The sequence below is a fragment of the Ambystoma mexicanum genome, chromosome 6p (assembly GCF_040938575.1).
Source record: "Ambystoma mexicanum isolate Mex_15411 chromosome 6p, UKY_AmexF1_1, whole genome shotgun sequence".
Taxonomy (NCBI): domain Eukaryota; kingdom Metazoa; phylum Chordata; class Amphibia; order Caudata; family Ambystomatidae; genus Ambystoma; species Ambystoma mexicanum.
In genome coordinates, this window is record NC_090935.1 from 611,636,948 (window position 1) to 611,658,853 (window position 21,906).

The 21,906-nt window shown below is 45.8% G+C and overlaps 1 protein-coding gene across 8 annotated transcripts in view; it reads left to right on the forward strand.

Annotated features, from left to right (window-relative positions):
• POC5 (POC5 centriolar protein) overlaps nt 1-21,906 on the forward strand; it is a 544,028-nt gene that overhangs the window by 432,872 nt on the left and 89,250 nt on the right. For 3 of the 8 annotated variants that reach the window (XM_069627454.1, XM_069627453.1, XM_069627455.1), the window contains 2 exons: nt 3,587-3,723; nt 19,656-19,769. In XM_069627454.1, coding sequence (XP_069483555.1) covers nt 3,587-3,723; nt 19,656-19,769 — 251 coding nt within the window. The remainder of the gene's footprint in view (nt 1-3,586; nt 3,724-19,655; nt 19,770-21,906) is intronic. The other 5 variants (XM_069627457.1, XM_069627456.1, XM_069627460.1 and 2 more) reach the window with 3 other exon arrangements.

Below are 21,906 nucleotides of genomic sequence, written 5' to 3' on the forward strand. Positions count from 1 at the left end.
CTCCTAAGAGACTAAGCACAGGGAGTTTCGGGAACCTCCCTCACATCCTGTCCACCCCAGACTCTCAGGCGCCAGAGGAGGGCTTCAGCACTGAAGCCCGCCAAAGGCCAACGAAAAAAGGGACCAAACCTGGTTTGGAGCGCAGAGACAAACACAAGAAGGACTTTTCCTAAAAGAAATGGCGCAAAAAGATGACCGGAGTCTGTTTTTACAGATGGGTCTGGGGCGCCATATTGAAAAACATGGCTGACCCGATTTTTACCTACCGTTGTTAGCGGTCGAGAAAAATCACGGTAGTTGATCTAAACCACTGCCACCAGCCATTTAAAGTAGGAAAAGGTAACATTTTACTGTTACATGAGTATTTTGACCCTGGGGGGGGGGAGCTAAGCAACCCCTCCAGCACTCTATAGGAAGATAGTGTGTGCTGGGTTAGTAAATTTAAAGAGACTAGTAAAGCCAATTTAACTTTACATGCTCGAGGAGACGGTAGTCAGTCCCAGAGAAGGTATTTAAACCTTGGGAAGGTGCTGTGTGACACACGGAAAAAGATGATGCCACTGGATTTGTTTTAAAACTCCATAACCAAAGAACACAAATGTGAAACGCACACAAAATACATGGAAGAGTGGGAAAAAAGGCTCACACTCTTCGAAGGTAAAAAAAAATCAAATGCTAGAAATCCAGCAGTTGCTGGGGGGTCTCAAAAGGTAAGGGGAATTAGCACATTTTGAGAATTCTCCCTAACAGGGGTGCTCCCTGCACTCTCCGTCTGGCACCAAGATGCCTGGGGGAGGGGGGCGGGGGCACTCGAGGCAGCGATTTCCCCCAGACCACGCCAGGGGTGTTCTTTTTATTCTCCCCCTCTGGTTTCTGTCTTTCCGTCTCCTTTTTCTCCCATTCTTGTGCAGGGGAGTTCTGTTTCGATGGTTTGATCAAACACAGAAGAGACACACGCACCCCCGCACAACCCCACGCCCTCCCCCCACCCCCTGGTGTGTCTGGTCACTTAGGGGACAAACATGCAGCCCCTTGGGGCAACAGGCTTCACCTAGTTGTGAAAGTATTTAATAATTACTCGGGTCATAGAAAACACACAGCAGAGCTTTGCAAATTCTTTGAATTTGTAGGATTTAAATGACTTAACTTCGATAAGGCATTGCCAACTCCGTTTTTTTGTTTATGCTGTAGTTGGAGTAATGATATAGGACTGGCCTGTTCCTCATCACCTACTTGAAATCAACAATTTTATAACTTTCATGAGACTGGCATATCTTTAGAATTAAATTCCAAAGACACCACTCTTATGAAAGTTATAACACTACATTGTGTCTTTAGCATTCAATGCGTTGACAACCGTAAACAAACACAAGCTCCCTCCAGCTAACGAGTGCCTGCAAGAATGCATGAGGGGGCTAGTGTTTGGTTATTGCCATCAGGGCATTGAAGCATACGAACACAGAAGTATTATAAAATAGAACCCTGCCCATTCTAAAAAAGAGGTTTGGAGCACATAAATTTGCCCATTCTCCATTGTGAAATTAAAGGACCTTTGCCCTTAAAAGGTCTTCCACCCCTTCAGCAGGTTCGCTCAGTTTCTCTCAGATCCTTTAAGGTTGCAGATTCATTCTGAAGATCTCACTCGACTTCTTTGGGAGAGTTGAACTCTCCAAATGCCTTAGCCTGAGGTGCGTCAGCACACCAAGAACTGAATCCAGGTAATACTGTTGACTCTGAACTGCCCCCATGGTCCATTTGGATCCTACAGACTGATTAGGTCACAATTGCTCCTGTTTTCAACAAGATATCCTTGTTTGTGGTTAGGACATTACCTACCACACCTGGAGCTATGCTCAGTGATACTTTCTTCAGTCTGTCACATCTTCTCTGTTCTTTCTTTGGGCGGGTTTTTGTTTAGTAATTTCTATGCGTTCTACTTGCAAATGGTGTTTGATTGTATTTATATTTTTATAGAACCTTGATTCAACGTTCCCTTTATTTTGGATCGTAATACTGTGTTTGGGTCACTACTGGTTCACCTTTACACCTCTCTTAAGAGTATAGCCTTCCCTCGGCCCATGCTACCACAAAAGGTAAAGGTGCTATATCTCTTAACTGTCCCTGTTTTACCTTTATGATTGCATTGTGTTTTGGTTTCTCGAAGTGTGAGGGCTGAGCGGCCCATTTTACCCCTATTCATCCTTGTACTTCTGTAGAGCAGAATACAATTCGTCACCCTCCCCCTTATCCCAGCACCTCCCCCACCTCCTGGCCTCGCACTCCTCTGTTGCTTTGGCCTGCCTCAGGAAGATCCATCACCCAGTGACTGTTTTTCAAAAATGGCATAAAACATCTATTGACACCTTGAATAATCGGTGTTAAATGTGTGGTTGAGTATAAGAGATATAACACTTTGAAGCAAGACGGACATTTGCTCAGATAGCAGTAAATATACACAGATATTTGTGCTGAAAAACATGTTGTAATAGGCACGTTTGTACTGACATGTCGGATTACTCCTGTCTCGGACATGTTTTCCAGGCATTTCGGCGATATTATGAAGCTACATTGTACTTTTCAATAAAGATTAGCAAAACACGTGTTTGTTAAATGTGTTCCTAAGTGAAACTGATACTAGGGAATGCAAGACCAATAAAGTTGTTTACTTCATGTATTCATATATAAGAACACTTGCCACATAGTATGCATGATTGATTCACCAGAGTGGAACAGCAACCTGGGCCTTCAAAGCCAGATCTCCGAAATGTCGAGCTCTGCTCTGGGGGTAGCTCCAAATGACATTTTTTTTCAAAACTATTCTGTGGTCAGCGGTCAGCCATCTTTGGTTTTTCCAAAAGTTTTGTACTATATCCCATATCAGCCCTAGCCAGTATAGTCAATGGTGAGGAATCCTGGGAGTTGCAGTCCAAAGCATATGTAGATCTGCAGGTTGCAGACCTCTGTTATAGGTCATTCATTCAGGTGGGATGTATGGTTTGGCCCCAGTATCGCACACGACATGTTTGCTGGAAGCTGGGCTTGTTTCTGTTGTCATCTGCTCCCAATTCTTCTTTGCTTGCTGGAGCACTCCTGTGAATTGGAAACTGGTGTGTCTCAGGACAGCCGAGATTCTCTTAGTCCTTATCTTTTTCCCCATGACCACCACTACTCTGTTATCCTTTCTCGACTGTCTGCATAGGATTGTAGGTGATGTAATGGGGAATCTATTGATAGGCATACAGAGGTCCTGTCTATTTACTGAATTGTCTCTGTGGCAGTTTTGGTCCTATTAGGCCGTGGCAGGTCTCGCAAATGGATAGTGCTTGAAACCAAGAGTACCAAATTCATCAACCACAATAGGTACATTTCCTAATTCTTCAGGCATATTTTCTGTTATTTGCATTGAAGAATTCAAATCATTGGTCCCAGGAAATTTTATGAATCAGACAAGAAATATGCCCGAAAGTGTGAGATGTTTGAACAATCTTTAATCTTGCCTTGACAATGCTAAATGGATGAGCTAAGTATGTTGCTGTTATTTATATTGTCAGTTTTGGTGTTTCAGCATATATTTGTTTAATTTCAGCAGATCATTCAAATCGGAGAGAAGATGCTGGTCCCAGTCAGTCTGTACATTTTCAGCCACAGGCCACTCACATAGGTGGTGCTCAGTACGATTGTAACACCACACCAGTGGTACCTACTGTTGCATCAGAGCGTGTTGTAAGTAGTTGAATCCTTAACATTGGCTCATATTTAATGTATGCTTTTTTATTTATATTGTTTTCTTCACTCTGTAAAAAGAACATCTATTTCAAAGTGTTTTTTATTTTTCTTATTTCGTGATGTAATTTACAAAGCAGGCACACAGTGTAGTGCAGTCCTCACGTTTGGATTGCTTTCTAATACCTTTCCATAGGCTGAATGAAGGGGTGCGGTGGTGACAAATTGGTATATGTAAGTGCCAGTATGAATGGACATTGAAGTTACAAAGGGTGAGGTGAATGTGGTGCTCAACAAAAATGATGGCTTAAGGTCGTGAATTACAGTTTGTCAAGTGGAGGGTTGAGGTGTGCTTAATATTCTTATGTACTTTGTCTTTGATAGTTTCACATGGTCATTATCTCTGGAACTTTTGTTAATGCACTCTACAAACTCCAAGTTGAAACTCCATATAGCATCTGTTATCAGTAACTTTTTCCCCAGGGTGATCCCCCCTCTGCTTTCCTTCCATCAAAGGGTGTTCGTCCTGGCTTCTATCCCCTGTTTTCAGAATCTGCCCACAAACACTGTTGCGATTCTGCTCCTAGTCTATGGTTCTTTATCTTCTGGTCTGCTCTCCTGAGCTTATCCTCTTATCAAAACTTCCTTCGTTACTCAGTACGGTTCCAGCAACTTCTGCCTCCTGCCTTACCTGCTCTTGTCTCTTCTTTGCTACACTCCGGCTGCCATGGTTTGGCAGTTTTCCTCTCATCCTTGCTGTTGCTAAGCAGCTCATTGTTCAACATATGCTGTTAAGTTCAAAATATCGATCCTCATCAATTGGACCCAAATGACTCTAGCTCCCCTGGATTTGGGCAGCAGACAGAACGCTATCAGGAGTAATCTGATTTTCACTGAAAAGTTACCCCCCTGCGCAAAATGTGATGTTGCCTTTGTTCACGTTGACTTGGTCATATACCCTAAAGCCTAATTGAAAACAACGCATTAACAAGCCACTACTTTTATGTTGCCCCTTTCCGATGTCGCCCCCTATTATTGAAAACCACCTGGGCCATGTAGGCGTTTGCCCATCCTGATGCTGTTGTATTACACCTCAAATAAATCTGGATCAAGATACAACTTCAACTCCTGGGTGTCACCTGTATATAACCTCTCAGAATCCTACAGCACTCTGGCCGATCAGAATAGAATTTGGGTGGATGAGGTTAGTGGTGAAGATGGCGGTGCTGGGGTGAGGGTAAGCAAGGTAGCTTATTTATTTATGTGTGCACAGTGGTCATACTCTGAGCTCTGCATGCAGGTCTGTTTTTCTATGTGTCCTGTGTCAAGAGCAAAGAGGCATTTGTATCCAGAGGGGAGCCCTGCATGCCCGTGATTCTAGGATGCATTAGCTGTGACGTGTTTGTCTATTGGGTTGGTTATTCAATTACCCTGTCTGGTTGGCTTAGTGGGTATACATGTAGTGTTTGTGAGCGTAGAGGTCTACAAGTTTGGTGCTTAGAGGTTTGTGGAGGGCCTGATGGGCAACATGAAGCATCCATCTGGTGTGGCCATGGCGACCTCTTAGTAATTGTGCCCTTCAGGTAAGGTAGTTGAGATAATGTCCAGAGACACCCTACAGTGGGCTGGTATCTCTGGCAGTGGACAGTGTGCAGCACAAGGTCCTTTATTGGAGTGGGAGAACAGTGTCAGAACGCCCCGCCAGTGGGCTGGCTTTCGGCACTTGCATACACTGTAGAGATTGTGGACACAGAGGGACTTCGTGTCCCAGTGTGCTGAGCAATGACCAGAGGCCACATGATATAATTCATAGCGTCCCCACCAAAACCATCTCCGTACAAGATAAGACAGCCTCACTTGGGCCAGCTCAAGTTGGAGGCATAAACATTGTTGGAGAAAGCAGCCATAGAAAAGGTTCCACACCTACACAGAGGAAAAAGGGTTCAATTCTGTGGTTTTCCTCCACAACTGTCTAATAAAGGCAACCTCAGAGGACCAAGCGATCAGGAGCGTCAGACAATAAGCACTATCACCACACTCGGGTTCTCTATCAATGCCGAAAAATCCACCGAGGCCCCATCACAAATGGACAGATTCCTGGGAGCAGACCTGGGCATGACTATACCTCGAATAAGATAGTCTACCGAAGGAGTAACTGCACTGGTACGGCTCGTGAGGCGATTCATGACAGCAAAAACAACTGCAATGTGACAAAATAAGTCCCTGCTGGGCATGATGTCCGCATGCATATTAGTCCCAAACTGCAGGCTACAGATGTGCCCTATTCTAAAAGAGCTAGGCCTACATTGGACACAAGCCAATGGGTCATGGAAGGACATCATTCACCTGGCTCTATGCTTCTATTCAGCACTACACTGGTGACACAACAAGCTAAATCTTCTAAGAGGAATGCTATTTCAGTCACTGACATCCACTCTCATCCTCAGGACAGATGCCTCCCTGACAGTGTGGGGTGCGCATCTGGGCAATATACAAGCAAAGGCGACATCGTCAAGGGCAGAGTCAGCTCTGCACATCAATGTCCTGGAGTTAAAAGCCATCAGATGTGCGCTGAAGTCGTTCTAACCAGACCTGAAGGGCCAGGTAATAACAGGGCAAACGGACAACACAATGTCCATGCATTATATCAACAAGCAAGGAGGAACAAACTCACCTCAGCTATCAGCAGAAGCGCAAGAGTTGTGGAGTGGTCCATCAGGGAAGAGATGCATGTCCGCGGAACATCTTCCAGGTAAACGCAACTCGTGAGATGCAGATACATCCCCGTTTTCTCCATCCTAATGTTGAGTCATCGAAGTTCGACACTCAACAGAGCGTGTAGTCGGTTTAAACCGAAGACTCTAAAGGACCATTCGATCAAACGTTGGGCCCACCACGCCAGTTAACGAGAGGCCATGGAAGCGGAGGGCGGCTTCAGTGATGGCAGCGACGCTGTCCTATCGGACGGCAAGGGCAACGTGGTGTCGAGAGACAGCCAAGCACAAGTCCCTGACCTCGGAAGGTTGTCCGGCAGGGCAGCTATGGGGAACACCCCCGGCGACACGAGCGCTACCCACAACACTTCCACTAAACACTCGAAGTCCAACCAAGACTCAACGCGCGCGTCGAGTTCTTGGAAAGAGGCACACAGAGAACGGTCCACCGAATCAGTGTCCTCTGGGCGTTCTGAATCAAGATCGGTGCATGACACCAGGCAACCATCCACTGTTGCCAAGAGTGCCTCGCTCACTAAAGTAACGGAGGTTCGATTGTCGGAAGACGAAGACGACCACCATCCCCAGGCTTGACTCCAGGAGTCGGCGTCAGCAGACCGTGTGACAGCTGCTCCTGTGTCCCCACCTCCACTCTCTAAGGAAAGGGACACTACCCCCGAATCTCAACGCCAGACGTCAAAAAGCTGTGAAAAGGTGAAAACACCAGGGAAGCACTCTTCCACTCACGGGGGCCATAAGTCCAGTCAGGATATAGTAGGGAAACCCTCCCAGGTAAGGGTAATCCCCAGCTCTAAAGAATGGTCCAGTGAGGATATAGACAGTTATGTCTAGAATGTCACCCCTAGCAGACTTCTATGCCAAGAATCCACAGCACTTCCTCGCCTATACCCCGGACGGGGCTACTCCCTCAGGGTCTATGGACCCACAACCCCCTGGTAAGAAACCTTGAGTTGAGGCACCAACGCAAAGTCGGTCTTCTGACCCTTTCTACGTACACCCATACTCTCAGTATGAGGATCCATCACTAAATGAGGATCCAGAATTGGCCACGTTGGACGACCAAACTGGAATGGATTACCATGGGGAGGACGAGGACGAAGATGACCCAGAAGTCTACAGAGTAGACTCCCCAGTAGGCAAAGAACCTCTAGTTACCGACTCTCCTGTCGACAACCAACCTCTCTTAAATGAGGTTTTATCTAGAGCGGCTGAACGCTTCCGCATAGATACTCGGGGAGCACAGGAGGAGAGGGACTTTGCCGAGGAACTATTGGGAGAAAAGAGACCTGTTGCCCAGGCCATCCCTATTCTCAAGTCTATACAAAGGAGAATAGACTCTTCCCTTCTCAATCCCAACCTCACCAGGGCAGTAAACCCCAGGATCGAAAAACTGTTCAGGGCAGCCCAATCAGACCCGCTGTACATAAGGAGTCGACTGAAACTGGACTCCCTGGTAGTGACTAATACCCGAAAGAGATCGGAAACCCCCCTATCATCGTCTGAAGCTCCCCCCCGATAAGGAGAGCAAGAAGATCGATCGGTTGGGAAGGAAGGTAGCCTCCACTTCCGCCTACCAGGCAAGGATTGCCAACTCCACCAGCCTGCTGGCGAGTTACATCTGCCATCAGTGGGAAGAAGTTGCGGCACTCATTGACTCTGCTCCAGAATCTTTAAAAAGCCAGTTGGCACAGGTTGCGTCGGAGGGAAGAGCTGTGTCCGGTTGCATCCTTAAGGCAACCTTTGATGCCATGGATAACGCTGGCAGACTGATAGCAGAGAGCACTGTTATCAAAAGACATGCTTGGTTAAGACAATCTGGGTTTAAACCCGAGACACAAGCATCCTTAATAGACAAACCGGTGGAGCCTGATCTACTGTTTGGCAAGGCGGTAGAGGACGCATTAAAAAAGGCCAAAGATGAATACGAGACTCTCAAATCCCTGGGCCAGTTAACCAACAAACCCCCTAATCAAAGAGGGAATGGCAATTTTCGTCACCCACGCGGCCAAGATTCACAAAGAGGCTCCAACTATTCCCAGGGGCAGGGTACACCATGGAATAACAACCAGCAGTCTACCCAGAGTTATGGCATGGGGTAACAAAAGGGGACGTGGTAAGGGTAGAGGCAGCCCCAGTAGAGGCGGCGGCACACCTCCCGCAAAACAGTGACGTTCCGTTCAGGGTCCCTTCTCACGCATCCCCAGTAGGGGGGCGCATTTTCACATCAGACAGATGGGTGCTGTCCACAGTGTCCACAGGATACTGCATAGAACTGTTAGAGCGTCCCCGAAACCACCCTCCACGTCAAAAAGTGCATTCATTAGACCATCAGAAGATCCTCCTCGAAGAGATCGCCAATCTTCTAACAAAGGACGCGATAGAACTCGTCCCGGGACACCAGGTAAACAAGGGTATTTATTCAGCTTACTTCCTTATGCCAAAAAAAGATTTTACAATGCGCCCAGTATTGGATTTACGGCCTGCAAACAAGTATGTCAAGCCCCAAAAATTTTGCATGACTACTCTCCAAGAGGTAATCCCCCCTCCTAAAAAGGGGGATTACATGGCAACATTGGACATGAAATATGCCTATTTTCATATTTCCATGTTCCCAGCGCACAGAAGATTCTTGCGCTTCAGGGTGGACAGTGAGCACTACCAGTTCAAGGTACTGCCCTTCGGTATAGCCTCGGCTCCAAGGGTATTCACCAAGGTACTGACGGTGGCGGAGGAACACCTATGCAGGGAGGCAATCCCAGTGTACCCTTACCTGGACGACTGGCTCATCACGGGGGAAACCCCAGTAATTTGCAGATCAAACATTCAAAGAACTATCAACCTCCTCTTCGAATTGGGTTTCTCCATAAACGAGAAAAAGTCAAGTCCGGTGCCATGCACCTCCAAACAGTTCCTAGGAGCTGTCCTAAACACACAAGAGGGGTTGGCCTTTCCATCAGAGGAAAGAATTTGGAATCTACTGCTGCAAATTCCACTATATCAAGCCGGTCGCCAGGTAACGGTGCGCAAAGCGATGCGTTTGCTGGGCATGATGGCGTCATGTATTTACCTGGTCCCCCACACGCGCCTGCGCTTGCGTCCCATGCAAGAATGGTTGGCGAAACAGTGGTCTCAGGCAAGTGGTCAGTGGGACGATCTAGTGGTCGTTTCGCCAACACTTGTACAAAGTCTTCACTGGTGGACAAGAGAAAACCTGTCCAAGGGGAAACCCTTTTACGATCCCAAGGTACAGGCTGTAGTCACAACAGACGCATCCCTGTCAGGGTGGGGAGCACACCATCTCCACCACACAGCTCAGCATCTCTGGTCTCACTCAGTGGCCAAGAATCATATCAATCTGCTAGAGCTTCTGGCAGTATTCGGAGCGCTTCAAGCGTTCAAGCCCTACCTGTTGAACCTGTCAGTGCAGATCCTGACAGACCGCACAACAGCTATGTTTTACCTGAACAAGCAGGGAGGGACTCGTTCACCAAGTCTGTCCAAGCTTGCCCAGAAAATTTGGATATGGGCACTCAGGCGGAACATCTACCTGTCATCTCAACATGTTCCAGGGGATCGCAATTCTCTGGCGGACGCTTTGAGCAGAGATCCCCTCCCGGAAGAACACAAATGGAGTCTACACAGAGAAATCGTAGAAGATCTCTTCTCTCAGTGGGGTTTCCCCACTATAGACCTATTCACCACAAGCGAAAACAGACAGTGCCCAGGATTCGCATCCAGTTTCCCCCAACCAGACTCCCAATGGAACGCCCTGTGGATGAACTGGTCAGGGATGTTTGCGTACGCTTTTCCACCAACCCCTCATCAGGAAGGTGGTCAACAAGATGCACAGGGAATCGATGACGCTCGTCCTAGTTGCTCCCATGTGGGCAAGGCAACTGCAGACTAGCGGTGTGCAAACCCATCAAACTCCCGTGCTGGTACAACCTACTGTCCCAGCACCAAGGTCAGACCGTGCATCCTCAACCCAACTCGATGAACCTGGCAGCATGGCTCCTGAAGTCGTAGAGTTTGGACATCTCAATTTACCTCAGAGATGTAGGGACATCCTAAGAGAATCTAGGAAGCCAAACACAAGGCACTGCTACTTTGACAAATGGAAAAGATTTGTTATCTGGTGCCAGAATAAGCAAATCAACCCAGTTGATTGCATTCCTTCCACTATAGTCACCTACATGCTCCACCTGCTGGACGCAGGGTTGGTATTTAGTTCACTGAAAGTACACCTGGCAGCTCTGTCAGCATACACCACCTCACATAACAAAGTATTGTGGTGGAAAGTACCATTGTTTAAAGCCTTCATGGAAGGAGTAAAGAGACTTAATTTCTAACCTACCACCAGGATGGGACCTTAATGTGGTGCTTGCTAAACTCATGGGCCCTCCCTTCGAGCCCATGCATAAGAGCAGTCTCAAACACCTGACGTATAAAACTGTCTTCTTGGTAGCCATTACGTCTATAAGAAGGGTAAGTGAAATTCAGGCTGTCAGTGCAGGATCCTTTCTTTACTGAACATAAAGATAAACTGGTTTTGCGAACACACCCTAGGTTCTCAACTAAGTTTATTTCTAAATTCCACGTGAACCAATCCATCGAGCTTCCGGCTTTCTTCCAAGACCCACAAAGCTCGGCTGAGGTGAAACTACACACCCTGGATGTGCGTAGGGCGGTCCTATACTATGTAAACAAAACCAGACCGCTAAGGAAAACAGACCAACTGTTTGTCTCCGTAGCTACAGGCAGAGAGGGAGATCGCGTCTCTAAAGGTGCCATCTCTAAACTGTATCCAGCTGTGTTACTCCCTTTCTGAAAAAACTCTGCCTTTCACGCCAAGAGCCCACTCTACAAGAGGCATTGGGGCCACTCTGGCTTTCATTGCAAATGTACCCCTTGACACCATTTGCAAGGCAGCTGCATGGAGCACCCATTCCAAGGCAGATACTCAAGTGGGACAAGCGGTTCTAAGACATTTATTTGCTCATGACCCTTCTCACATCCCACCTCCTTCTAACACTGCTCGCTAATCTATGCAGAGCATGTGATCTAAGCAGATTCCACAAGCCTCAAAAGGGATACATTACTCACCGTAATCATATTTCTGATGCTTGTATCTGCTTAGATTCACACGCGACCCACCCTTCCTCCCCTCTGAGAGAAGGCGCATGGATGCTTGTAGTCTTATCTTTCTATCTATCTGCTTGGATAATCTGTACTCGCGCTACTCCTCATGCTACCTCATGTCCGGAAAAATACAATCTGAGGGTCCTAGATGCATGAGGGATCATGGGTACAGTGGACGTCACACTAGGGATAGTATTACTGGCACGCCCTGTGTTGATGCCCATTTTCGAGTTTCGAAAAACAAACTGTAATACTCTGCAGCTTACACTAGATGTCGGCCTATGCACAGCATGTGAATCTAAGCAGATACAAGCATCAGAAATACGATTCCGGTGAGTAATGTATTATTTATATATATATATATATACATATATATATATATATATATATGATATTTTCTCCTGAGTACTGAAGTACAGGAAAAATGGAAACGGCATGCACTCTGAAAAGCAACAAAACAGAGCAAATGTCCGTAAAGCGTAGAGTCAAGGAATCACCAAATGTTTATCAGGAAACGTGTAATCCTTTATTCAATGTTGCCGTGGATTAAAAAAAGCAGCTTCAAAATGACGTGTTTCACGGTTCACACACCGCTTGATCACGTTAAAGGTGTAAACACAGATGTAGGACTGAAATACTAACATGATCTCTATAATCCAGGACTGGCAAGCAGTTGTCATGATCTCTGCTTCCAAAAGGTCAGGGTTTTCCCAACTCCCTTGGAAGCAGATCCATAACCCAGGTTCCGAGTGCCAACCAGTCCCAATTGGGACCTTTTGGACCCAGTCCTGGCGCCAGTGGCACCAGGCTCATAAATATGCCCAGTCCCAGCGCTGGAAGCGCCGGGCTCATAATGCTTGGGTGGATTTACCTGCAGCAGACCATGCTGCTTACTTGCCTGCCAGTTGAGCCTCTGATCCTCTTCTGTTTGGAACTACTTTTCCTGTTCGGTGGGGCAGGAGCCACTCCCTAGATTCAGAACACTGGAACTCTTCTGGAAAGCAGGAACTCTTTTCTTACCTAGGCGTGGCTGTGGAAGGAGACACCTAAGCACTACAGGAGGCTATTTAAACCACACCCGATGGATGAATCTTGCTTTGCGTTATTCTGCATCCTCTGCAGCAGAACGCTCATCGTTTCTTCTGCATCTGATCCTGGGCCTAAGGAAAAAGGCTTACCATCCTGAATCCAGTCTTCAGCAACACCTATAAAGACAAGAAAGAACAGGTTAGCATTACGGTCTTCAGTGACAGCTCTTCACTTACCTGGTCCATCGGCTGTCACCAACGCCTCGCGCTGCATTCCGGCATCTGAAAGACAAAGGCTTACCTACTCTTCGTGCGCTCCGGAGGTCTTCAAACTGCATTCCGGCATCTGAATGACAAAACAAGGTGCGTTTAAAGACATTGGGGAACTTTAATACTCACGTGCCATTACTCCTTTCCACATCTAACCCAGTGGGTATTCCGGCACCCTGCAGCCGCTCCGAACTTGTACCTGCAAAATAAAAAGACAGTTAGAGCGCATCGTGAAGCAGGCAACAAGCGCTTACTTACGTGCTTCCAGGCGCTTCTATTCATCACACGGGCTCCATCTTCAACTCACTTCAGCCCGTCATCCGCCATCGCCGGAACCCTGCAAAACAAGAAACATCATTACTAAAGACTTTAAAGACATTAGAATTACTCGAAACTTACCGTTCGTGCAGTAAACGACGGACAGCAGTCCTCTGAAGTCAAGAGGCCTGCTCCCCTTATCCAGTGAAGAAACTAGTTACAGCACCCTGCCCCGAGGCAGATGGAGAGCACGGCGTTCACTTACCTAAGACATCTTACCCTTCGAGGCAGACATACAGTGCACAGAGGTCTAGCCCAAAGAGCCAGCCGTGTGTTACACATCACCTTTGAAGATACGGTATACGCCCAGTCAAGACCGGCGCCTCTACGGGAATCAGGTGAGCGTTACAGCAGTACTTTGCTTTTAACCACAAGCATAACAGTGTGAGAAAAGCACAACACCTTGAAATGCCCCAAGTAATAACTAAAATAGTATAATGTTCCTTTGCGGTTCTCATAAGCATTCGAAATATCAGTGACAAGAGTTTAGTTGTTAATAACATTTGCTTTAGTTGTACATCGCATGTATGCTCGCACTGAGCATTATATTAAAATACTTTGTGTATATCCGATTCTCTATTGTATTCCAACTGTATGCTGCATGTCTACGCTATTATACAATTCAAATAGATGTCACTCTATACATAGAGTAAATATCCACTATCATAAGTAAAAATCCCGAATTGAGGAATTCGCTCAGCTACAGAGTACAATAAGAGAAACCGACCACGTTTGTGACAGCAGTCTGTCATGGTGTTTGCCTCTCGCTATCCTACAATACTATGTCACTACGTATTCTATGTGTACTTCTTGCAGAAACGAAGCTAAAACACTGTTTATAAGTATCAATACATGACTCCATAACGCTGTGGACTGTGCAAATATGCAATTGCTGCCATATGATAGTAAAGTGCTTAGTGCACCATAGCAGCAATCATGAACAGCAATCTCTATAAAGTGCATTAGTCTGCTCAATAAATTCTAATGAAGATAAAGTGCTTAGTGCATCCAACACCATTTGCATAAAGTGCTAGTGCAGTAACCTAACAATGCATATATCGCTGCAGTGTATCTAATGCAGTACAAAAAGATATAAAATGTCCAATAGACTGATGTTAGAAAGCTTAAAAAAACTACCCTATTAGATGTATGAAAGTATAAAAGCCCTTAATCTGTGTTAATACAATAACAATTAATTGCACACCCTAGAAAAATAACACTGCTAAAATGGGTTTACAAATTGAGATTACATAAAACCAATACAATTCATTCAGTACTGTAACTGTCATAAATTGAACTTTAGTTACCAACCAATTTATAAAAAAAGCAACTCCTTCTACCTAATGTATACATGGCACATGTTCTTACATCACTTGGATCGGATGAACATTTTTAGCAGAGCCCAAGGAGGATACTGTAAAGTCTATAAAACTATAAAAAAAAATAGTCATTGGGTACCCAAGAAAGTGTAGAGTTCCTCATCGAGATTGTGTCCTCTGGGTTTTTTGGTTTCCAGATCTGATGTATTTAGCCTATAAGTACATCAGTGAGAGCTCTCGATTGTCTCCTCTGGGTTCTTTCAAAACTGAGTGAATGCCAAAATAGGCAAAGCCGTCCAACTTGCCCCCGTGTTGATTTTGAAAATGAAGTGCCATTGGGTATGTCGGGTCAATGCTTGGACATGGGTATAAGATTACAAAACCTGGTGCATAGCGAGAGTATCTAGGCATAACATGATTGGAAACGGGAGTATTGTATTTTTATGGCAATATCTGTTCATATGATGTTAAAATATTTATATGGTGGGAGTACTTCCTCACCTCCAAAGAGGCATCTTATCGCTAGACTTAAGTTATAGATGAATTGCAACATTAAAACGGCATGGAGCAGTAGGAAAAGTTCAGACACTACATGTGAGGAATTCAACCATTCACATGGTGGATGTGCACTCGCATGGGCTGTTTAAAATGTTTATTTAAAGGGAATGATGGTAGACCAACCTCAGCAAAATGTGTGCAGCTAATCCCAGAAAGGGGAAGACAACCGTCGCCCTGGTCAGCCTGATAAACTGACAAAGACTCCATGGAACCGCCCCGCTCTTTTTTTTAGGCCCTTCAGCTTGTGTCAGCGATTACCATACCAACAGAGGGTACTTCAAACAGCCCCTAGGGGACCTGGCTGCAGGGGATAAAAAAAGACAGGAAACCCAAAAACCTTTCACATTTAACTGGATCAACCTGAAGCAAGCTCCCGCCTCTCAGTATCAATGGCAGTCAACTGTCATGTCTCGGTCTGTTTACAGTACGCCACCCCGCTAGGGGGACCCCCATTCATAAGGTACGAGAATGTGTTTTCTGTTGGAGCCCAGAGAGTCTCGTCTATCAGCAGCTTCAAGGGAGACCTGCCGCTTTAACAGGAACCACACAGGGAGGACCATTAACGAGAGAGACTCCACAACAGACCGGAAGATGGGTGGGACTTAGTAGCACAAGGAAGTGAGCCCAGCGCTCTTTCCGTTGAGAGAAGTGTTCCGCCATATTAGTTCTATGGCACACTTTGTTCCTGTTTTCATCCCTTTACCTTTCCTGTTGCAAAGCACTCTGGTTATGACCACACACATAGTTTGTTGGCAGGGACCTCAGGATTGGTTCACTAAGGTAGGCTTTGCCTACACCAATCACTGTGGCCCACCTAGCTTTAAATGAGGGCTGAACCCCTCTTTAAGCAGATCTGAAAACTTCACAAGAAGTTAAAAAGAATAACTCAATTTTGGACCCTGGCTGAAGGTAGAGTCTGCCTTGCATCTTCCGCCAGTGAAGCAGGACCAGGATATCCAAAGAGGGATGCAAGATCCCTCCCCTAAACTTCTCCAGGGGACAGAAACAGAAAATAACTCGGAGGACCTTCCAGCCACTCCTGGAACTGAGCCAGCACAGTGTGTGCCCGGCTAGGCTCTGCAGCAAGCTTCCTGGAACCTACAACCAAGGACAAGGGAGCTGCCTCAACACACTCTCAAGCTTTGGGCCGTCCACCTTAAAAGGACTGCACATGCCTCTGGAAGAAGCTGGGAGAAGTGCCTCGACAAGCATCTACCGCAGTCCGTCTTAAAGGAAATTTTCGAGCCAATTGAGTTCCTCAATCCGCAACTGACTGCAATGCTGACCGTGTCAAGCTGCAGTTGCTTAAAGACATCCAAGACTTTTCAACTACTTCTTTAGAACCACCGAACAGTACTGAGACATCAATGCCTGACCCCGAGCCGCCATGTAGGCCAGCCTGCAGCTGTACGTCCAGCTCTCCTCGCCGAACCGTCTTGCTGCCGGATACCCATAGCTGACTCTTGTCTCATACTCTGTCACAGAAGCCTACAAAGCGCCCTGAAGCCGACTTGACCCTGTCGAGCACCAAGAACACAAACAGCAAAAGGTACATTGTGGTTCTGTCCCCCCTGGTCCTTCCCAGAAGGCCCATAGAGAAATGTTAAGACAATTCTTCCCTGTTGTGTATCGACTGTCTTGACTGTCGTGTAGGCAGAAGAAACCTCTGTCCACAAGTGTCGCACAGAGATAGTCCAAACCACTCTCTGTACAACTTTTGAGGCCACAGGTAGGAGATGATCTTCCGGAGATGCAGACTTCTGGGAACCCCTGGGCCACTGTAAAGAAACACCAGTTAAGTACTTAGCCAGAACAACATCCACAAACCAATCAACAAGAAAATGGAAAGGTCTTACCAAGGGTTGACAGTAGAGGTACAGTTGAACCTATTGAGGGGTTCCAAGACCCACCAGTGTCTCGCTCCCAGTAGTGGGTGGAAGCTCAGGAGGATATATGGAGGTCTGAGTGTGCCGGGCCCACCTGTAGTCGGAATCCGAACAAGAAATCCAAGAAACGTAGTGCCAAGGGATGTAGCTAAATGGAAGTCCAGAAAACAGTCCGTGATCCGTAACAAGAGTTCCAAATCCAAGGGTCAATAATCGGGGGAATCCAAAACAGTCCGTGAAACAATCCGAGGTCAGTTTCCACAAGATCCAAACCAAAAGCAGACGTAGCGCCCAACAGTGTCCAAGGTAAACAGCTGTGAAGCACTGAACACTGTGATGCTAGTCTTTAAATATTGGCGCTACAAGTGTTTTCCGATCACGTGACCAGCGCCCGCATCACGTGATCGAGTTCCAGCAACACGTGAGCGGGACACGCCAGTCACGCGACGCGGAAGCAGGAAACGAGGCTGATCTTGCAGCCGCCACGGAATATGCCAATGAAACTGGCGTCCTCAGAGGCGGGCGGACCGCTGACACAATCGCCCTGGCATATGGGGGGTCGCGGAGAACACACTTGGGTCCCGGGCAAGTGGATGGACAGGAGTAGGGGTGAGGGGATCGGAGGTTTGGGGAGGGACACAAGAGACATCGGGAGTCACGTGGGACGTGACATTCCCTTTTGCTGAAGCCAAGAAACCCTTACCCCAACTATTGTGGTTATTAACCATACCAACCACCCTCCTGTCAGTTATCCAGAGTGCATCCCTTTTCCTTCTTAGAACTGTCTGTCCTCTGCATTCCTTTATAGGGTGGGTTCTATTTCGTAGAGATTTCTTTAGATTGTCTGTTGTGTAATAATAAAGTAGATATTTATATACAACCTTGACTAGACACTCCTTTTATCATTGGGTAATAATTGTATTTTTACTGTGTTGCAACTAACCAAAGATCCACGACTTTTAGAAGAGATGAGCCTTCCATTCCGTCCACGTTACCAAAATTGGACAAGGTTTCTTATTTTAATTGTATGCTTGTTTAGTCCAATCTGTTCAGATCCATTCTGGTGTATTAGAGGTGTCGGGCTGATTGATGGTTTAGAAACCGATATTCACCCCTGGACCACTGGTCCCCGGAATTTGATTAGTCACACCACAATTAATAGCTGGTCCACAGCAGCAGAATGAAATGAAAAATAATCTTAATCTGACGGTACGAAGGGGTCAAACAGGAGATGTCCATTGAATGTTCTGTTGTCTGCAGTGACGGCACATCTGGACGCACCAGACCCCTTTGGGGGGAAAAAAAGCCTCTCATGGAGCAAGAGGAAGGAAAACTTTCAGAAGAGGGAATCCTCTAGGTGTGTGTAGCATTCACTGCTTTTCACACTCATTCATAGGTTAAGGGAAGTCAACACACGGAAGAAGTTATCACAAGTCCCAGCAGCCTCATGGTCGTTCTTAGTCCTCACTGTTGCACTCCAGAAAGAGAGAAGATTCAAACCTGCAGCACCACTTTGGCTGTTGGCAAACGAAGAGGCTAGGATGATACTGGTTGCAGTGTATGAAAAGAAGTAGTGGAACTATATTCCCTGCTGGCCTGCCCCGGTCTCCACAAACCCCGTACCACGCCCCCAGCCACGCACAATACAAACCCACAAACAAATGTGTGTGCTGTATGGGAACTTTCAGCGCAGTGCACTGAAGTGCAAGTTTCAACTGCTTCCTACACTTTTTATTTTAAACAAAATAATTCCGTAATGCTTTCTTTTTAAACTAAAAGTATAGGAACAGTAAAACGTAATTAAAAAGAGTAGAGAAGCACTGCTCCCATCCGCTCCCGCCCACTTCGAACACTGGGTATGTCTTTCTTACTGGTTCCTGCCTGGTCCAGAGTGAAATCCCAGGAGCACCATCCTCACCTGTGATATGCTATCATCTCCTGCTTGTCAGTCCAAAACCAGCCTGGGATCTGCCCACAGTATTATATGTGCCATACCAATGCCATAGAAGATGCTCAATTCTGCCAGCTCTTCCACTCATTACTTCCTGACTCCATGCACAGTGCTCTCAATTGGTGCCATGATCATAAATGGCAGGCTTCCTCCTTGCCTTTCATGACTCCTTTGAGTTTACTAAACCAATATCTGGCACATGAGCAGTGCACTTTGCCTTATGATGGAAATATCTGGGAATATGGTGGTGTTCACACTGATTCATACGCTTATAAAACACTCCAACTATACATGAATCCACTCAACCACGCATATCCAAATCACAAACACCCAAACTAACACAAATTCATCCCAAACGACACATCTGTCTAGATCTCTATATACTACGTAGCACATATATATAAAAGCAAGACAATTTAGTTAGCATATTTATTCATGAGCAGTTTGTTGCCTTCTACCCAATACCTTTATCCTATTTTGAGAAACTGTTGGCACTTAGTTTTGCCTGCCTTGTAGTAGACTTGTTCAGACAATACCAAAACCAGGGCCATCTTTGGCTTCCTTCTGCTTCTGATCATGCTCACCTTTTTGTTCCCATTGCCACTTGTGTTTTCTACAAAGCAGTTAGTTTCAAGGCTTTATCTGAAATCCTGGGAATTAAAGTAAAGAATATGGATGTCTAGTCAGTGCATTCTTCAATATGGTTTCCTTTTCGGGTTTCTTTGTAGCTCTCATCCCCTTTTGACCATCCAACAACTTTCCAACCCCAAGATGAATTACCTACTTCAGTTGTTGTTTCTGCAACAACGGCAGGATCAGGCATTCAAGCAGCCCAACAACTGGTAATTATATTGTGATATTGTAATCCAAAGACGTTCAAGTGTGGAATTGGAATGTTCTTTCTAAAGCATGGTGTATATCTGCTTTCAGTAGCATGGTCAAAGCATTGGCACTGCAAAATATTTTTGCCACTGAACAATTTTATTTTTGTAAGCCTCTGTATAAGGCTTCATCCTGGCAACCAGCCTATAAGCGCGGGACCGGGATTCACAATCACAGCATTTAACAGTTAATTTGAACTTTCTACCCTGTCAAAACACAATATTGCAAAGTTAAAAAATATGTAATCCCAAAAAGGGGCATCATTCAATGTAAAATCTGTGTAAATTCTTTGTTTATCTGACACAATCGCTAGTATTATCCATGTAATACCCAGCATAGATTATTACGAATGTGTCATCTTCTTATCAATGTTGTTAATTCCATAATATGGGACCAAAGTAAAAGTAACGAATTTGATAAAATCATGGAGGTTGCAGAATTGCTAAAAGACCCAAATAATCCTGCAGTATTTTCAAGCGTATGGACCTATATTCTCAATAAAATGCTGTAGCGAGAATGCAAGTAAGAACATTGGGTCAGTGCCTTGTGGATTCGAACAAGTGGGCACAATCGACAAAATCGTTCAACTCCATGAATGGTTTGATCAAAATATAGACACTATAATCAGGAGTGGCTGTAATTCATTGATTCTTAAAGAGTAGAGTAAAGCAACACAGTCTGCAACTTATGAATGTTAACAATTATTTCTGTGGCAACATAAATGTAAAACCTGGTTTGGCATATTCTGCATGACTCCCATTGGCGCTGAAATAGTTCACATTATAGCCCCAATTCCAAAGGAATGCCTTTTCCTTCAATTGTCTAAGAAGGGTCATCGATCCCTCATGTGGTTCAATACTTAAATCAATTACTGCATAGAAATCAGCACATTAATTGGAAAATCAAGTAATAACATTACCTGTGCTAGGCAATGTGTAAGGAGTTTACCAAGCAAAGCATATACAGAGTCATTAATGTCATATAGCATCTTAAAACACGGTTTGAAATTGGGTGGAGCTCGGAGCTATTTAGCGTCTGCTTGCAGCATGGAAGAGCATGGTTAGCTTGACTTGGCCAGGAGCTACTTTTGACTCCTCAAGCCAAATGTTACTGAACAAACACACCTATGTGAATTTAACATTAGGACACATCTATAGAACATTTAAAGCATAATGGGTCATAAATAATGGACACACTTATGTTTGCATCTTATGTCCAAGATCTATGTTCCCATTGTAGAGCTAACATTTCCATTACAGACCCACCTCAGATATGTCTTTGGTGTTTGGGGTTGGTCACAAAGTCGATAACTGTGGCTCATGCCAATCAATGACGGTGAAGGCCTTGAAGGTGAAGCTCGCCCTAGGTAGGCCCCAAACCATGTCTCCTTGGACCATCCCTTCAAAAAATATATTGTCGGACGAGTCCAGGTATATTGCCCCTGTGAAAGTTAGCGCTCAAAACACTTGAGGCGCTCAAGATCATGGTCTCAGCACTCGTCCTGATCTTCTCACAAGAATTCCAAGAAGTGATGGCATTGTTTGCGTGTAACGCTCACCTGGTATCCACGGGGACGTCACTCAGCCTTTTCTGACCTCTTACGACCTCAAACCCTTACCTTGAGTCTACTCGACTGGAGACTGGATCTGAAACACAGGATTGGTAGAGTTTAACTCCCTATTGTCTGTGTGCTTGAACCCCTTCTTCCCCCGGGGTCCAACCCTTCCCTTTGATCCACAGCGCACCTTGTTTTCTTGGAAAGTGTGCTCTCCGTCCTGCTTTCAGCGCAGGGGCGTGTTGATTGATGCGGGCTTGTTGCTGCCTAGTTACTTCACTGGCAACAGTCCGACAGGTAAGTATAATGAGTCTTTTGAACAGTTCTCCAACTTCGTTCCTTTCCTTCCTTAGATGATGGCCGGCGTCCAGGGATGGCGACATGCTGCTGAGATGAGTAGCGCTGAAGGCGAGTGAGAGTGTGTTGCGCGATGCGACCCGTTCGTATTTGTATTGAACGGAGTTCTTTTTCTGTGTCTTTTAGGTGCCGCGACGTTTTCAGCGTGGATGCCGGTTATGAAGAAGAAATGTGGTGAGTAAGCG